The 13172-nt window shown below is 41.8% G+C and overlaps 1 protein-coding gene across 4 annotated transcripts in view; it reads left to right on the top strand.

Moving 5' to 3' along the window:
- Window positions 1-6678, top strand: part of EFCAB11 (EF-hand calcium binding domain 11) — a 142887-nt gene extending 136209 nt beyond the window's left edge. For 2 of the 4 annotated variants that reach the window (XM_032878611.1, XM_032878610.1), the window contains one exon: window positions 6164-6678. In XM_032878611.1, the coding sequence (XP_032734502.1) occupies window positions 6164-6461 (298 nt within the window). In that variant the 3' untranslated portion in view covers window positions 6462-6678. The other 2 variants (XM_032878612.1, XM_032878613.1) reach the window with 2 other exon arrangements.
- Window positions 6679-13172: the final 6494 nt, after the last annotated feature.

Here is a 13172-nt window from a genome sequence, read left to right as displayed (position 1 = left end):
ATAAAGAATCAAAGAGAAAGAGATTCTCTCTCTTTTTTTCCCCCACCCCAAAAATTCCACTAAGAAAACTTTTCTAATTTAAATCTTTGCCTCCACATTAAATTTCTCATTCATGTTGCAGGTGAATCAAATATAGCGTCAACTTTCAAAACCCTGTGTGACTATCACAGTGACTCAAAATAATTGCTGTCTGTCAGTGTATTTGCTGGGAACACAGAGATATGCCTGTCACCGGCTCCGTTATCACACCAAGAGCTTGCCTCTCGAGTGCGGTCTTCTCTGGGCTCAATTCAGAGCCCAAGTGTCGGCAGGGCAGAGCACTGGGGCAGTTATCTGCATAACCCATCCAAGAAACCTGTGCCTCAGCTGCCCCTGAAATCACCTGTTGGTTTTTTTTTTTTTAAGGTCCTTAGAGCAATTATTGTAGTAAGTGTAGATGTAGCTGGAATGTTCCAAAGAATTACCTCCGGCTGTGGTTCCTCTAGCCTGGTAGTTTTGAACTAGGGACGATTTTGTCCCTCAGCGGACACTTGGCCATATCCGGAGATGTTTTGGGCTGTCATAGCTGCGGAGCAAGGATGGAGGGTGCCACGGACATCAGGAGGGTAGAGCCCAGAGAGGCTGCAGTGCCTGGGACAGCCTCCCACGGTAAAGGATTAGCCAGCCAAACACTGCCCTAGCTGTCGAGGGTTTACACATTATAAAATAAGGCCATCTTCTCAGAAAATCGGGACTGAAAGAAAATATTCCTTCAGTTGAAAAATATCAATAATATTAAAAAATACTTGGGGCGCCTGGGTGGTTCAGTTGATTAAGCGACTGCCTTCGGCTCAGGTCATGATCCTGGAGTCCTGGGATTGAGTCCTGCATTGGGCTCCCTGCTCAACAGGGAGTCTGCTTCTTCCTCTGACACTCTCTGCTCTCATGCTCTCTCTCTCTCATTCTGTCTCTCTCAAGTAAATAAATAAAGTCTTTAAAAAAAAACAAGTGTGTTTAAAATATATATACATATATATATTTTTAAATACTCTAAGACAAAATAACCCCAAAGAGAAGTTTCCGCTTACCATTTCACATTCACATTCACATTCATGTTCACATTCTGCCCAAATGAAATTGATGTTTATAAGACATACTAGTTTATATTCTTGTTTCCCCTTAAAAACATCACGTTTATATTCTCATATAATTATATGAGAATTAATATAATACATACTAGTTTATATTCTTGTTTCCACTTAAAAACATCACGTTTATATTCTCTATATCATTTTGATAGAGAATATTCCATTGTTTCAATGTAATGAGATTAAACCATTGCCTCTTTCTTTTCTTCATTTTTAATTTTACATAATCTTTTCCCTTTTTTCCTTTTTTTTAAAGTATCTTGGGACAAAGCACGTACTCCAATCTGAAATCTGGCTTGGGAGACCTGGCCATATAAAGTAATTGAATTACTTTACAAAAACTATTTTCCAAGAAATAGCTATTTTCTAAAGATTACAAGAAATAGCTATTATGTAAATATTTTCATACAGGAAACACTACTTGTGAAAAACAGTCACTATTTATATATTTTTAAAATTTGAAAACCCCCTCTGTTTCTCTTCAGAATGTATTAAAGCAACACTCTGGCCTCCCTTAGTGAGAGATTCTCAGTGTGAAAGCCCGGCTCCTTCCGGGTGGGACCCACCTAGCCTCTGGGTCTCAGCCCATCTAGGTTGGGCTGTTGGAGTCCACATAGCATCACAAAAAGAAGAGAACAGAAATTCGCTTAACAAGTCAGGATGTAACAGACAAATGCTAAAGCTCATGCTGATGAAAGTAATTATAACCACTTACAGGATGAGTCAGAAAATGTTTATATTTTAACAGAAAACTGTCAGAACCTAGCTAAGTGGACAGAGTCTGGTCTTGCCTGAAATTCTCAATGTGTCCCAGTGTCAGCCTGGGTGTTGCTGTATGTCACAGTTCAATGTTGCCTGGAAGCCCCATTCCACACCCTGCAAGATTTTCAAGCACTTCTGAAGCGTTTTTACAGTATCTGGAAAGCCCATGACTCTCACACCTTCCTCTGCATTAATTCGGCTGATAGATCATCAAACCATCCCCCACAGTTGTTGCTGGCTTGTGCACCTGCTCGGGCAGAACTCATCTCCTAACTCAGTCTTCAGCTTCGAAGTCAACACAGAAGCCCCCCCACAATAGACACACACACACACACACACACACACACACACACACACACCATCCGCAGTAGAGCCTGCCTGTTGCACTCCTTGGTGAAGATACAGGAGGTTCTAACAAGTAATACAGACACCTTTGAAGCACACAGTAGACGTAGCGGTTGAGTAAAGGACTTCTGATTGCTGCACCCCCACAGACTTTCCCAGGGGCCATGTCCCTTCATGGAGGATCACCGTCTCCTGCCTCTCCGTGGCCCATTCTTCCTCATCTCTCTCTTATCTGGCTTGTCATCCCCCTTGCACCCAAGAATCCTAAATTGTTCATGCTGAGTTACACAGAGCAGCTCAGCTCTCCTGAGTCTCTGCTCCACAAATCAGTCCCACATCTTGCTTCTGCATCTCAAAAGCAAGCAAACCAGGAAGCTTCAATTTAACTGGACCTGTATTTCTAGAAAGCAGTTACTGTTGTTAACAAACAGCATTTCTTTTCCCCTTATACATCTGTGGGAGCTTTGTTAACTCCTTTGAAAAGCCAGTGCTGAAATAGATGCCCGTATACTCGTCTGTATCTATATCCACTTGTCTGGTGGAAGAGCTGCTACTTAGCCCGATGGGAGTGCTCAGGCTTCGGCTGCAGGGCAGGTTAGTCTCAGATGTGGCTAGCTTCTGTCTCAGTTTCCAGTTTCCTGCTCTGTATTTCCCGACACTCAAGTGGTTCTTTCCATCCGTCTTCTGCTCTGCGGCCTTGTTTGCCGGAGTTCATCTCACACTTTGGTCTCTCTCTTCCCTAGTCTGTGTTTACAAAATGCGACTAGACACGGAGACTGCCACTGACTATTCCTTATGGGTCCCTGAGTGATGGTTCCTGGGGGCCTTCGTCAGCACGCGTTCTCTCTCTGGCTGGTTTCCAGACTCTCTAAAGGCAATGATGACATACTCTCTTTCTTTGACCCCCAACCCTTCATGGAAGGTGGTGGATATTCCCTAATGTTGTCAGGTGTTTCTCCAGATCCATATGATTGCACAAATTCATGTACTCTGCAAACATGTGTCTTCTGCAGTGAGCTGAGAGGTAGGGACACAGCCAGAAACAAGAGAAAGTTCTCACCCTCCCTGAATTCGTTTCTAGTTGGAGTGAGAGGTGGTGGAGTATTTTAGTGCTCCGTGAGTGCTGGTAACACCAAAACAGCACACCCTCCTTTCAGAGCCAGAGCAAGCACCTGTCGAGGGGGAATGCGGTAAACAGGAACGATGAAACTCGCTACCTAATGACGTTTCTTCATCTCCACGCACACTGCTTCTAGCCGCCAGCCACATCTGCTCTTCGATCACGCGGCAATTCAAGTGTGGGTGCTGTGAAACCTTCCTTCTTCAGGATAATTCCATCCTCGATGAAAAAACAATATATTTCGGCTTTTAAAATTATAGCTCTGAAATGTGAATTTCCTCTTTACCCTCCTTGAGACAACCAGACCTGCTCTCTGTCTCAAACACACACACACACACACACACACACACACACAGAATGAGGAAGAAAAGTCAGAAGATAGGAGGTATTTTACCACGTCTCATTCTAAATATAAACACGATGTTCACATTCACTATGTGAATAAAATGCCACTACAAACCTTATGAATAAATGTTTCCGTTTTAATGATTCTTGGTTATACCGTGCCCATTTTATGATGGGAAGCTTTGGCAAAGACAACAAGAAAAATAAGTGAATGCAATTAACAATGAAGGTTATTTACTGAGAAAAAGGGATTCCCTTTTCCACAAACATTCAGCATCTCAGTAAGTGAACAAACATACCGAGAAAATATTATCAGAAGCAGTTTATTCCAAACATTACTTTTCTAGGTTATCCTCTTAACCTACCCTCTGGGATTTATAGTTCAACCAAACCAGTTCACAGTGGAAAGAAAAAAGACCACTGATCTAATCCAATTCCTTGGGAAAAATACTTAGGCAATATTAAGAATCTTCAATTATCTAATTTAATAAAAGGGAAGGTTTATTTTCTGTAGTCAGTAACATGTGATACTGATTATTTCTAATCCCTTAGAAGAGATCTAACATTCTGCTTTTGGTCCTGTTATAGCATGAAATCATCATGTATATTTTACCAAAAGAAGTAGCAAGAATAATGACCTCTGCAGTCTGCAGTCATTTTACGCTAACACACTGCAACATGGTTTTGCCCTGGGGCAGAGAAGTAGGGATTTTCTGTACTTCAAAAGAATGAAAAATTATCATCACTATCCAGAACCATTATAGACTTCAGAGACTTTGGCATGAAATATTCAGAAAGTTTATTTTAGAATTCAATATTTTAAAAGCCTGCTTTAAAACTATTACAGTGATTAGTGGCTCTGTTACTTGGGCCAGTCTTTGCTTTAAAAAGCCCTGTGTCATGGTTGATACCATTTGTTGTTTCAACAAGTAATTTGCATCAACCACAGGAGCTCCACATAAGGAATGTAATGTATTGTTTTAGAAGGCCCCCCAAAGAAGAATTGTGACCACTACTCATCAGTTACCCTTTCAAACACACTTCTTTATTTTCTTTTAAGATTTTATTTATTTATTTATTTACTTGCCAGAGAGAGGGAGAGAGAGAGAGGGAGAACACAAGCAGGTAGAGCAGCAGGCAGAGGCATAGAGAGAGAGCCTGCTGAGCAAGGAGCCCGATGCGGGACTCGATCCCAAGACCCTGGGAACATGACCTGAGCCGAAGGCAGCAGCTTAACCAACTGAGCCACCCAGGCATCCCTCAAACACACTTCTTAAATAAATGTTACTTTTCCTGGTCCTGGTTGAAATGTGTTTCTAATACCGTGATTTTTGTCCTTCTGACATGTGTTATCTTACCCATGTGGAGGGGGTGCTATTTCTCTGGCCCTGTCAAGGGAGCCATGCTCCTGTCTCAGTGGTTCTAGGGACACACAGGACCATCCCAACTGAGGCCACCCATAGCCTCAGCCAACCAGCCAGAGGCTCCCATCTTTACTGCTCTGCACCAGAAAAGCTTATCAGGTGTTTGTGAGGATTTAACACCACTTCTGAGGCCAATGAAGACTTCTGGAGCTTGAGTTAGCCATGTGAAATTGCAATACAACCCCTTCTCCTTGGACTTTTCTGTGTAAGTAGGGAGGCCGCCTTGCAGTAGAGTACTTTGAAAGCTTTGGTTTGGGAGTGTCGTGGTCTTGATCTGTGTTCCAAGTCTGCTACTTACCAGCAGTGTGATCTTGTGAAATTGGTGGACCGCTTCCAGCTCAGTGTCTCTGTCTGTAAAGTGGACCCATCCCAGCATCATGCCAAGATTCAGTAAGATGAGGAACATCAAGGCAGCACGGTGTCCCCGTCACTGCTATTTATTCCCCAAACATTTTTCTTATCTCTCGTTGGTTTAGTCCACATTTCTGCTGTGTGATGCATATATATTTGTTGGTATATCACAGAAAGAATGTGCAGGATGATTAGAAAAACCATTTCTGCTTTTCTTTAAAAACGTGTGCAGTTGGCTTCATTTCTTTAAATGTATGGAATGTATTATTTTTGTAGGTTTTAGTAAGTACCTTTTCCTTTCCTTCCCTCCGTAGGCATTATCAATGTAAGAAAAAGATAGGCTTCAAGTTTGCCTTCAAGTAGGTGCCTCTCATAAACATGCAAAAAAATAAAGATTGTGGAACGCTCTTAATGTGTAAGTGAGACAAAAAATAATCTGTAAATAATGAAATAACTTTTGTTTCATTTTCCAGGGAAGTAGATCAAGACTCAGATGGTCTTGTCAGCTTTAGAGACTTTGAATATGCCATGAACTACGGACAAAATGAAGCCCAACTATTGTGAACTGTTTTTGGCAACCTCTGGGGAGACAAATAGGTCGTAATGTGTGTTTAAACGTCCAACTCCACTCCGTTAGTGATGTAATTATGCTGCATACTTGTGATTAAACTCTCCATCGTGGTTTTCAGATGCTGGTATTACTTGCATGGCAGAATCCTGGAGGAGGTCATTCCACATGGTCTTCCACTGGCGCTCGTAGCCCTGAGCCAGGCTGCTGCTGGCTCTGCCACTGGGGGTGGCCCCACACCTCCTCTTCTCTCTCAATCCACCACGCCCACCCACACTGCAGGCTGGGGTACTCCACTCACCAGTCCTCACCACCCCACCTGCTCGCTCCGTGATTCTCATCGGTTCCTAATGTCTGGAGAGAAGTTGATTTTTCCTGCCAATGGTACCAGTTTCCTTCTTGCGTTCAACTTTGTTTGAACAAATAATAGCACCTGTGTGTACTGAGTGCTTAACGATGTTCCAAGCGATGAACAAAAAAGCACTGGAAAAACAAGGACTTAAGATTTCTCTAGGATAAAGTACCCAGTGTCAAAATCTTCATTGAAAAATGGCCCTAGGGCACTCGCTATACAAAATTTAAAGAAACAAATTGGGCTGGCACGAGTAAGTCTTCTCCAGCTGGATACAGAGAAAGAACAGCATGCGGTGTGGAAGGATACTGGGGGCAAAAGATTATTTGGGGAGTGCTTTCGGATGGCGTGGGCCTGGGGTTCGTGTGGCTACCCAACTGTCCTCTGCTGCACACTTCCTGGTTGTGAGTGGCCCCGCCTGGACCAAGAGCCGGAGCTGTGTGTGTTCACATTCTCCATCTTTTGCCTGTCTGCACATAGGGTTTGGTAATGCTGCACCCAAACAGAAACTGTGGCCTGGGACCCTCAGCACTTATTTCAGATAAATGCTGGTATCGGTGCCAATGTTTTATCTCTAAGTGTTCAGGAATCGCAACATTAACATTAGGAAAACATCTAATTCAAATTTTAGAAGTAGTAAACATTTGAAGATCAAATAAAAATATGCATTTGTAAAATAGAAACCTTAGGCAAGCATCATTCAAACAGAAATTATTGGCAGATAAACTTAAAAATAAGATCTTAAACTGTTACAAATCAAAGGAGCCTCAGGAGACAAAACAGTATAATTTGATGTTCTTAGAATAGAAAAAAGGACCTTAGGTAGACACTAATAAAGAATGGACTTTAGGGGCACCTGGGGGGCTCAGTTGGTTGAGGGTCTGCCTTCCACTCAGGTCATGATCGCAGGGTGTGGAATCGAGCCCTGCATCTGGCTCCCCTCTCAGTGGGGAGCCTGCTTCTCCCTCTGCCTGCTTCTACCCCTGCTTGTGCTCTCTCTCTCTCTCTCTCTCTCTGTGTCAAATAAACAAATACAATCTTTAAAAAAAGAAAAAAAGAATGGACTTTAGTTAATAATACTACCTTTATAATTTTTCTGCAAATCTAAAACTGTTACAAAATAAAAAGACCTTAAAAACTCTTTTTCAAAGACTAACAAACTAAACAATATCAAAAATGAAGAAAAGTCTGAAAATCATTGAGAAGTACAAATGAAATATTATTTTAAAAAGCAAAGTGGATCCAAGGTATCCTTGAGTATCCTGTGTGTTTTAGTACAAATTGTTCCGGCTGATGGAAAGCCCTTTGTGACTTTGGTAGGGTTTGTTCAGGAAGTGTTTTCATCAGAACTTCATCTCGATATATAAGTGATATGGATTTTAGATTTTTAAAAAATCAGAGTAAGCCACCAACAAAATGCCAGTATTTCAGAAATTGCCAGGATGCCAAAACCTTGAATTGCAGTCACTATTTGGACCTTGTTTCTCCCGGGAAACATGACAAGAGAAAGAGAGGATTCACTTTCTCCAGTTGACGTGGGAGGCAAGAGGCCAGGCTGGGAATAGCTATCGGGCAACTCCCTTGGCCCTGGATTAGTCCAGGCTTTTTTTGGTCTCAATGACAGAAATCTATCCTAATGAGTTTAGATGCAAAGGGAACTTACTAGAAAATACTAGGCTAGCTTATGGAGTCTAACATAAGGAAGGCAGTGGTGCAGCTGAGTTTCAAGATAACCAGCAGTGCCAGTACCTCCAGACCCTGCCTCTGTGCCATAATCACCATCAGCCTCTCTTGGTTCCAACGAGGAGTTGGCCCATGATCTGTCCAGTTGCAAGTCCAAAGACCCCAGAAAGAGGCTCTGGTTGACCTATGGATCAGTCAACTCTGGTTCATCTAGAGGGTATAGACATGGCCACTGGACACTCGCAAGTGTACTCGGAGTGGAAGTTGATAAAAAGCGAGTGCACCTAGTCTAGGATGGAGGGCACACCTAGGATTGGCTGCTTAGGAGGGTCCAGGCTCTCAGAGCAAAGACCAAAAAGAAAGGGAAGGTGAGAAGCTGTTCGTGTCATCTTCCCCTCCTTATCACTTCCCCTAGGGAATCCAAATTCTCATCCTCTGAGTTTTCCTTTTAGCTTCTCAGTTCCAGGTCCCAGTCCCTACCCTCGTCTCCAGGCCACATGATACTGTCTGTAGAGTGTGACCTTGTCAGTCTGCCCTCAGCTGAATGGATGGGCATCTTTGCAAGTCAATCAACTCCATCCCTTCCCTTGGAGGACATCAAGAATGAGAGTGAGTGAGACACAGCAGTGCTCCTCTGAGTGGCTGAGTGGGTGGTTATGACTCAGGAGGAAATGGCAGACATGTTTTCCACCACAAGGCCTGGAAAACTGAGGCAGCTCATTTGCAACAAGAGCAGAAAATGAAACAACTAGAGGAGAACAAGATAGAAGCTGGAGAAACCCTACGCTACTTGCTTTCTGGTTAAAGCTTGTGTGCAAAGCCCAGTCATAACCCTTTGGGTCCTATGAGGTAACCCTGTACCCTTCCAATAAATCTTTCTACTCAAGCCAGCTGGAGTTGCTTTCTGTTATTTGAAACCAAAAGAACCCTAACTTACAAGCATAGAGCCAAGGACAGAGTCCTAGGTAACAACATTTACTGGGGCCGCAGAGAGAAGAGTCTTCTAAAAAGACTAGCTAGAGATAGTTGAAGATGGAAGAGGAAGGCCTTCTGTCTCCAGCGTCCCAGCCTCAACTTGACCTATCACTATAATCAACTCCAGTCTTCCCTGTGGCAACAGCTCTCAAAGAGCTCGCTGCAGATCTCCTGCAGGCAAGCCTACCAGTGCCTCTCAGACCTCACTGCACTTGTCCCTTCTCCCTTTAGGCTTCATGACATTGCCCTCTCGTGGTATTTCTGTGCCCATTTTTCCTACTATCCTTTCTTGATTCCTCTCCTACAGCCATCCTGTATTATTAGTATTCTCCTTAGTTGGCCAGTCTTTTTTTTTTTTTTTTGAAGATTTTATTTATTTATTTGACACAGAGAGAGTGATTGCAAGTAGACAGAGAGACAGGCAGAGGGGGAAGAGGAAGCAGGCTCCCTGCTGAGCAGAGAGGCCGATGCACGGCTTGATCCCAAGACCCTGAGACCATGACCTGAGCCAAAGGTAGAGGCTTAACCCACTGAGCCACCCAGGCACCCCTGTAGTTGGCCAGTCTTGATCAACATTCTCTACGGATCATTTCCTCTGCTCCCCAGACGTCAGCTAACATCTTTATGGATATGACTCCACAAACAAATCTTTATCATTAGTCTTAACCTCTGCTCAACCCAGACCAGTTTTCATTTGCCTGTTGGACATTTCCACCTCAATTCCAAATTCACTGAACTAAAATCAGACTTGTTGTTTCCTCTAATTTTCGAAATTGCTTTCTCACTCTGTGTTTTCTATTTCTGTTAATGGCAACCACCCGGCCACCCACCCTGAGCTGTCATCCAAGCCAGCTGCCTCAGGGTTCTTTTCAAGTCTCCCCCATCTTCCTCCGCTCTGACACTCAGCCAGTCACTGTGTCTGCAGTAACTCTGTGACATTTTCTTCCAGCCCATCATGGTCTCCCCGCTGTGCTCTGATTCCCACTCCCATCCTCCCATCCAGCCATTCGTTTTTCTTTTCATTGGTATAAAGAAGAGTAAAGGATGTGCTGATAAGTAAGAAACAGATCCCGCTGTCAGGAAATTTTGTCTAGCATGTCAATTATCTTCCCAGAGCACAGACAAAATTTATTTTTTCTCTGCTCCAAAGCTCTTAGTAGCCCCCCTTTCTATCGGATAATGTCTCAATACTTTAATATGTCATTCAAAGCCCTCTATAATCTGGTCTCAACTTATATGTTCAGCTTCATATTTCACAACCCCCTATTCATCCCATCCCACAACTAGGTGACTCACACCTGCACATGGTCCCTTAGCCCCAAAACACCAAAATGGCAAGCAGATCTTTGCCCCAAGTAGGAAAGTAACAGATAACCTTGGAATTAATATCTGAGGAAAATAGGAAATAGGAAAATGCAACCATAAATAATAAAATTCAATGAAAAAAATACTGGACCACCTTCATCCTAATGAGTATCTCCCCCTCACAGTTGTCACTTGTGAAGAGGGAATGGGGCCTAATTATGCTAAGTATTTTGTAGTTTTAAAGATTTTATTCTTGAAAAGTTATTGAGATAATTTTAGTCAGCTTCTTTTACAAATGAGGAAACAAGTCTCTGAGTCTAAATGACTTGACTCTGGCCAAGTGATGAGGGGGGTAGAGAGTGTCAGGATGATGATTCAAAGCTGTCAGCCTTACTAAATACAGATACCTTCCTGCCATGCTGCATTGCCTCCAGTGGGAAAAATCATCCATGACATTGGTCCGTATTCTATAATTACACTTTGTTTTTGACCCAAAATGAGTTTATCCAGATTCATTGGCCACCCCAAGTCAAACATCTAACATATAATAGACATATTAATTCCCATCTTAACATATCACTGGGCTTAACCCAAACTCCATTGGGTAATTAATCAGACCCACATTCCATTGGGTTATTAAATCAAAGATTTGCCACCAGACACAATCTCTTTTATAGTGTGCTGCAGGTGTACTGAAAAGAAGGGATACCTGCATCTCAATGTTCATAGCAGCAATGTCCACAATAGCCAAATTGTGGAAGCTGAGATGTCCTTCAACAGAGGAATGGATAAAGAAGATGTGGTACATATATACAATGGAATATTTCTTAGCGATCAGAAAGGATGAATACCTACCATTACATCGACATGGTTGGAACTGGAGGGGATTAATGCTAAGTGAAATATATCAGTCAGAGAAAGATGATATCATATGCCTTCACTCATATGTGGAATATAAGAAATAGTGCAGCGGATCATAGGGGAAGAGAGGGAAAACTGAATGGGAAAAAATTAGAGAGGGAGACAAACCATGAGAGTCTCTTGACTCTGGGAAACAAACTGAGGTTTGCAGAAGAGAAGGCGGGTGGGGGATGGGGTAACTGGGTGGTGGGCATTAAGGAGGGCACGTGATGTGATGAGCACTGGGTGTTATATACAACTAATGAATCATTGAACATTATATCAAAAACAATGATGTACTATATGTTGGCTAATTGAATTTAAATAAAAAAAATAGTGTGCTGTGGGCTCTAAAGATAATTGTCAAAGAAGAGTTCTAGAAATGCTCTAAACAATGGAAGCATTTTAAAAATAGATGTGCATTTTCATAACACTTATCTGTGTTGCACAGATTCTGAACAGTGTGTTTCACCAATCAGATTATTTTGTGTTCACACTTCACTCACAGAAGTATAATTTAGGATTAATGAAAACAAACCATAGGTTACTTTCCTTTTTCTTATAACTTTTGAGGAATCTGTTTAGAACTACAGAATTAGTTAAAATAACACATGAATTGAAATTTAATGGCATTGGAGTAGCTGCTCACAAAGTGACCTTTCATATACAACCAATTTAAATCAGCTTGGTCCCATGGGTTGAAAAGTGGCTTTAAGCAATTTAACATGAAACAGTTGAACATGATAAAATATTAAGTGCTCAATCTAAATTTCTTAGATTACTAAGTTGATAAAATACTCAGAAATGTGAATCAAAAAGAACATTACTGTAACTTCACAGAAAATGCAGATTAATTTACATGAAAGTGTAAACTGAAATCCAAATATACTCCCTATTTTATGGGATATATTTTACTGATCTTTGGAAAAAAAAAAAAAGAGGAACAAAACAGTTAAGTTTGCTATAGTGTGTGACTTTAGGAAGAGCAATTTCAATAAATTTTTGATTTACAGAAAAAAATTGACCAAGGATCTAGAAATACATCACAAGTATTATCATAACCATCATTGTAAAGTAGAATCCAGGTTTAGTCATCTTCATTTTAAAGAAAGAAGCTGACCTCACTTTTAAATGATGTTTCTAAGGCCAAACATGGCAGCAATAGTGCTAGAGTCCATTTCTTTTCTTTTCTTTTTTTAAGATTTTATTTATTTATTTGAGAGAGAGCGCAAGAGAGAGGGCATGAGCAGGGGGAGAAGCAGAGGGAGAGAGAGGAGCAGACTCCCTGCTGAGCAGAGAAACTGATGTGGGACTCATTCTGGCTTGAGACTTGACCCTGGGACTCTGGGATCATGACCTGACCCAGAAGGCAGATACTTAACCGACTGAGCCACCCAGGTGCCCCTTGAGTCCATTTCTTCATCAAGCCTTACCTACTGCTATCTGTATTAGACTGCTCATGGGATGAAACTTGTTTATTTCTGTCTTTTCCCCCCTTTTTCCTTCCCTTCTTTCTTTTCTTCTTTTGTTTTTACTATCCCTTTCACATTTACAAATAGAATTAAATACAATGAGCCATCCTAGATCCGATTGGACCTGCTTTTTTTGGCCAATATACAAAACTTACATCAACAGTTTCCCCCCCTACTACAAATAAAAACCAAAATCCCAGGATACTTTTTGTCTTCCATTAAATATAGAAACTTCTTGGCCATTATCTCTTCAAATACATCTTTTGCCACATTCTTGAAGAGAATGTCCTGTCAGACTCCAATTATACATATGTTATAATGAGGATATTACCTGAAATGTCTCTCAGTCTCTGTCTTTCCCTCACCACTGCCTCCTCCTCCTCTTCCTTGTCTTCCTCCTCTTCCCACCTCTCTTAGTTTCAGTTTAGTGATGTTTACTCTCA

The sequence above is a fragment of the Lontra canadensis genome, unplaced genomic scaffold (genome assembly GCF_010015895.1).
Source record: "Lontra canadensis isolate GAN:19392208 unplaced genomic scaffold, GSC_riverotter_1.0 scaffold64, whole genome shotgun sequence".
Classification (NCBI taxonomy): Eukaryota; Metazoa; Chordata; class Mammalia; order Carnivora; family Mustelidae; genus Lontra; species Lontra canadensis.
This window is presented reverse-complemented; position numbering and strand designations above follow the sequence as displayed.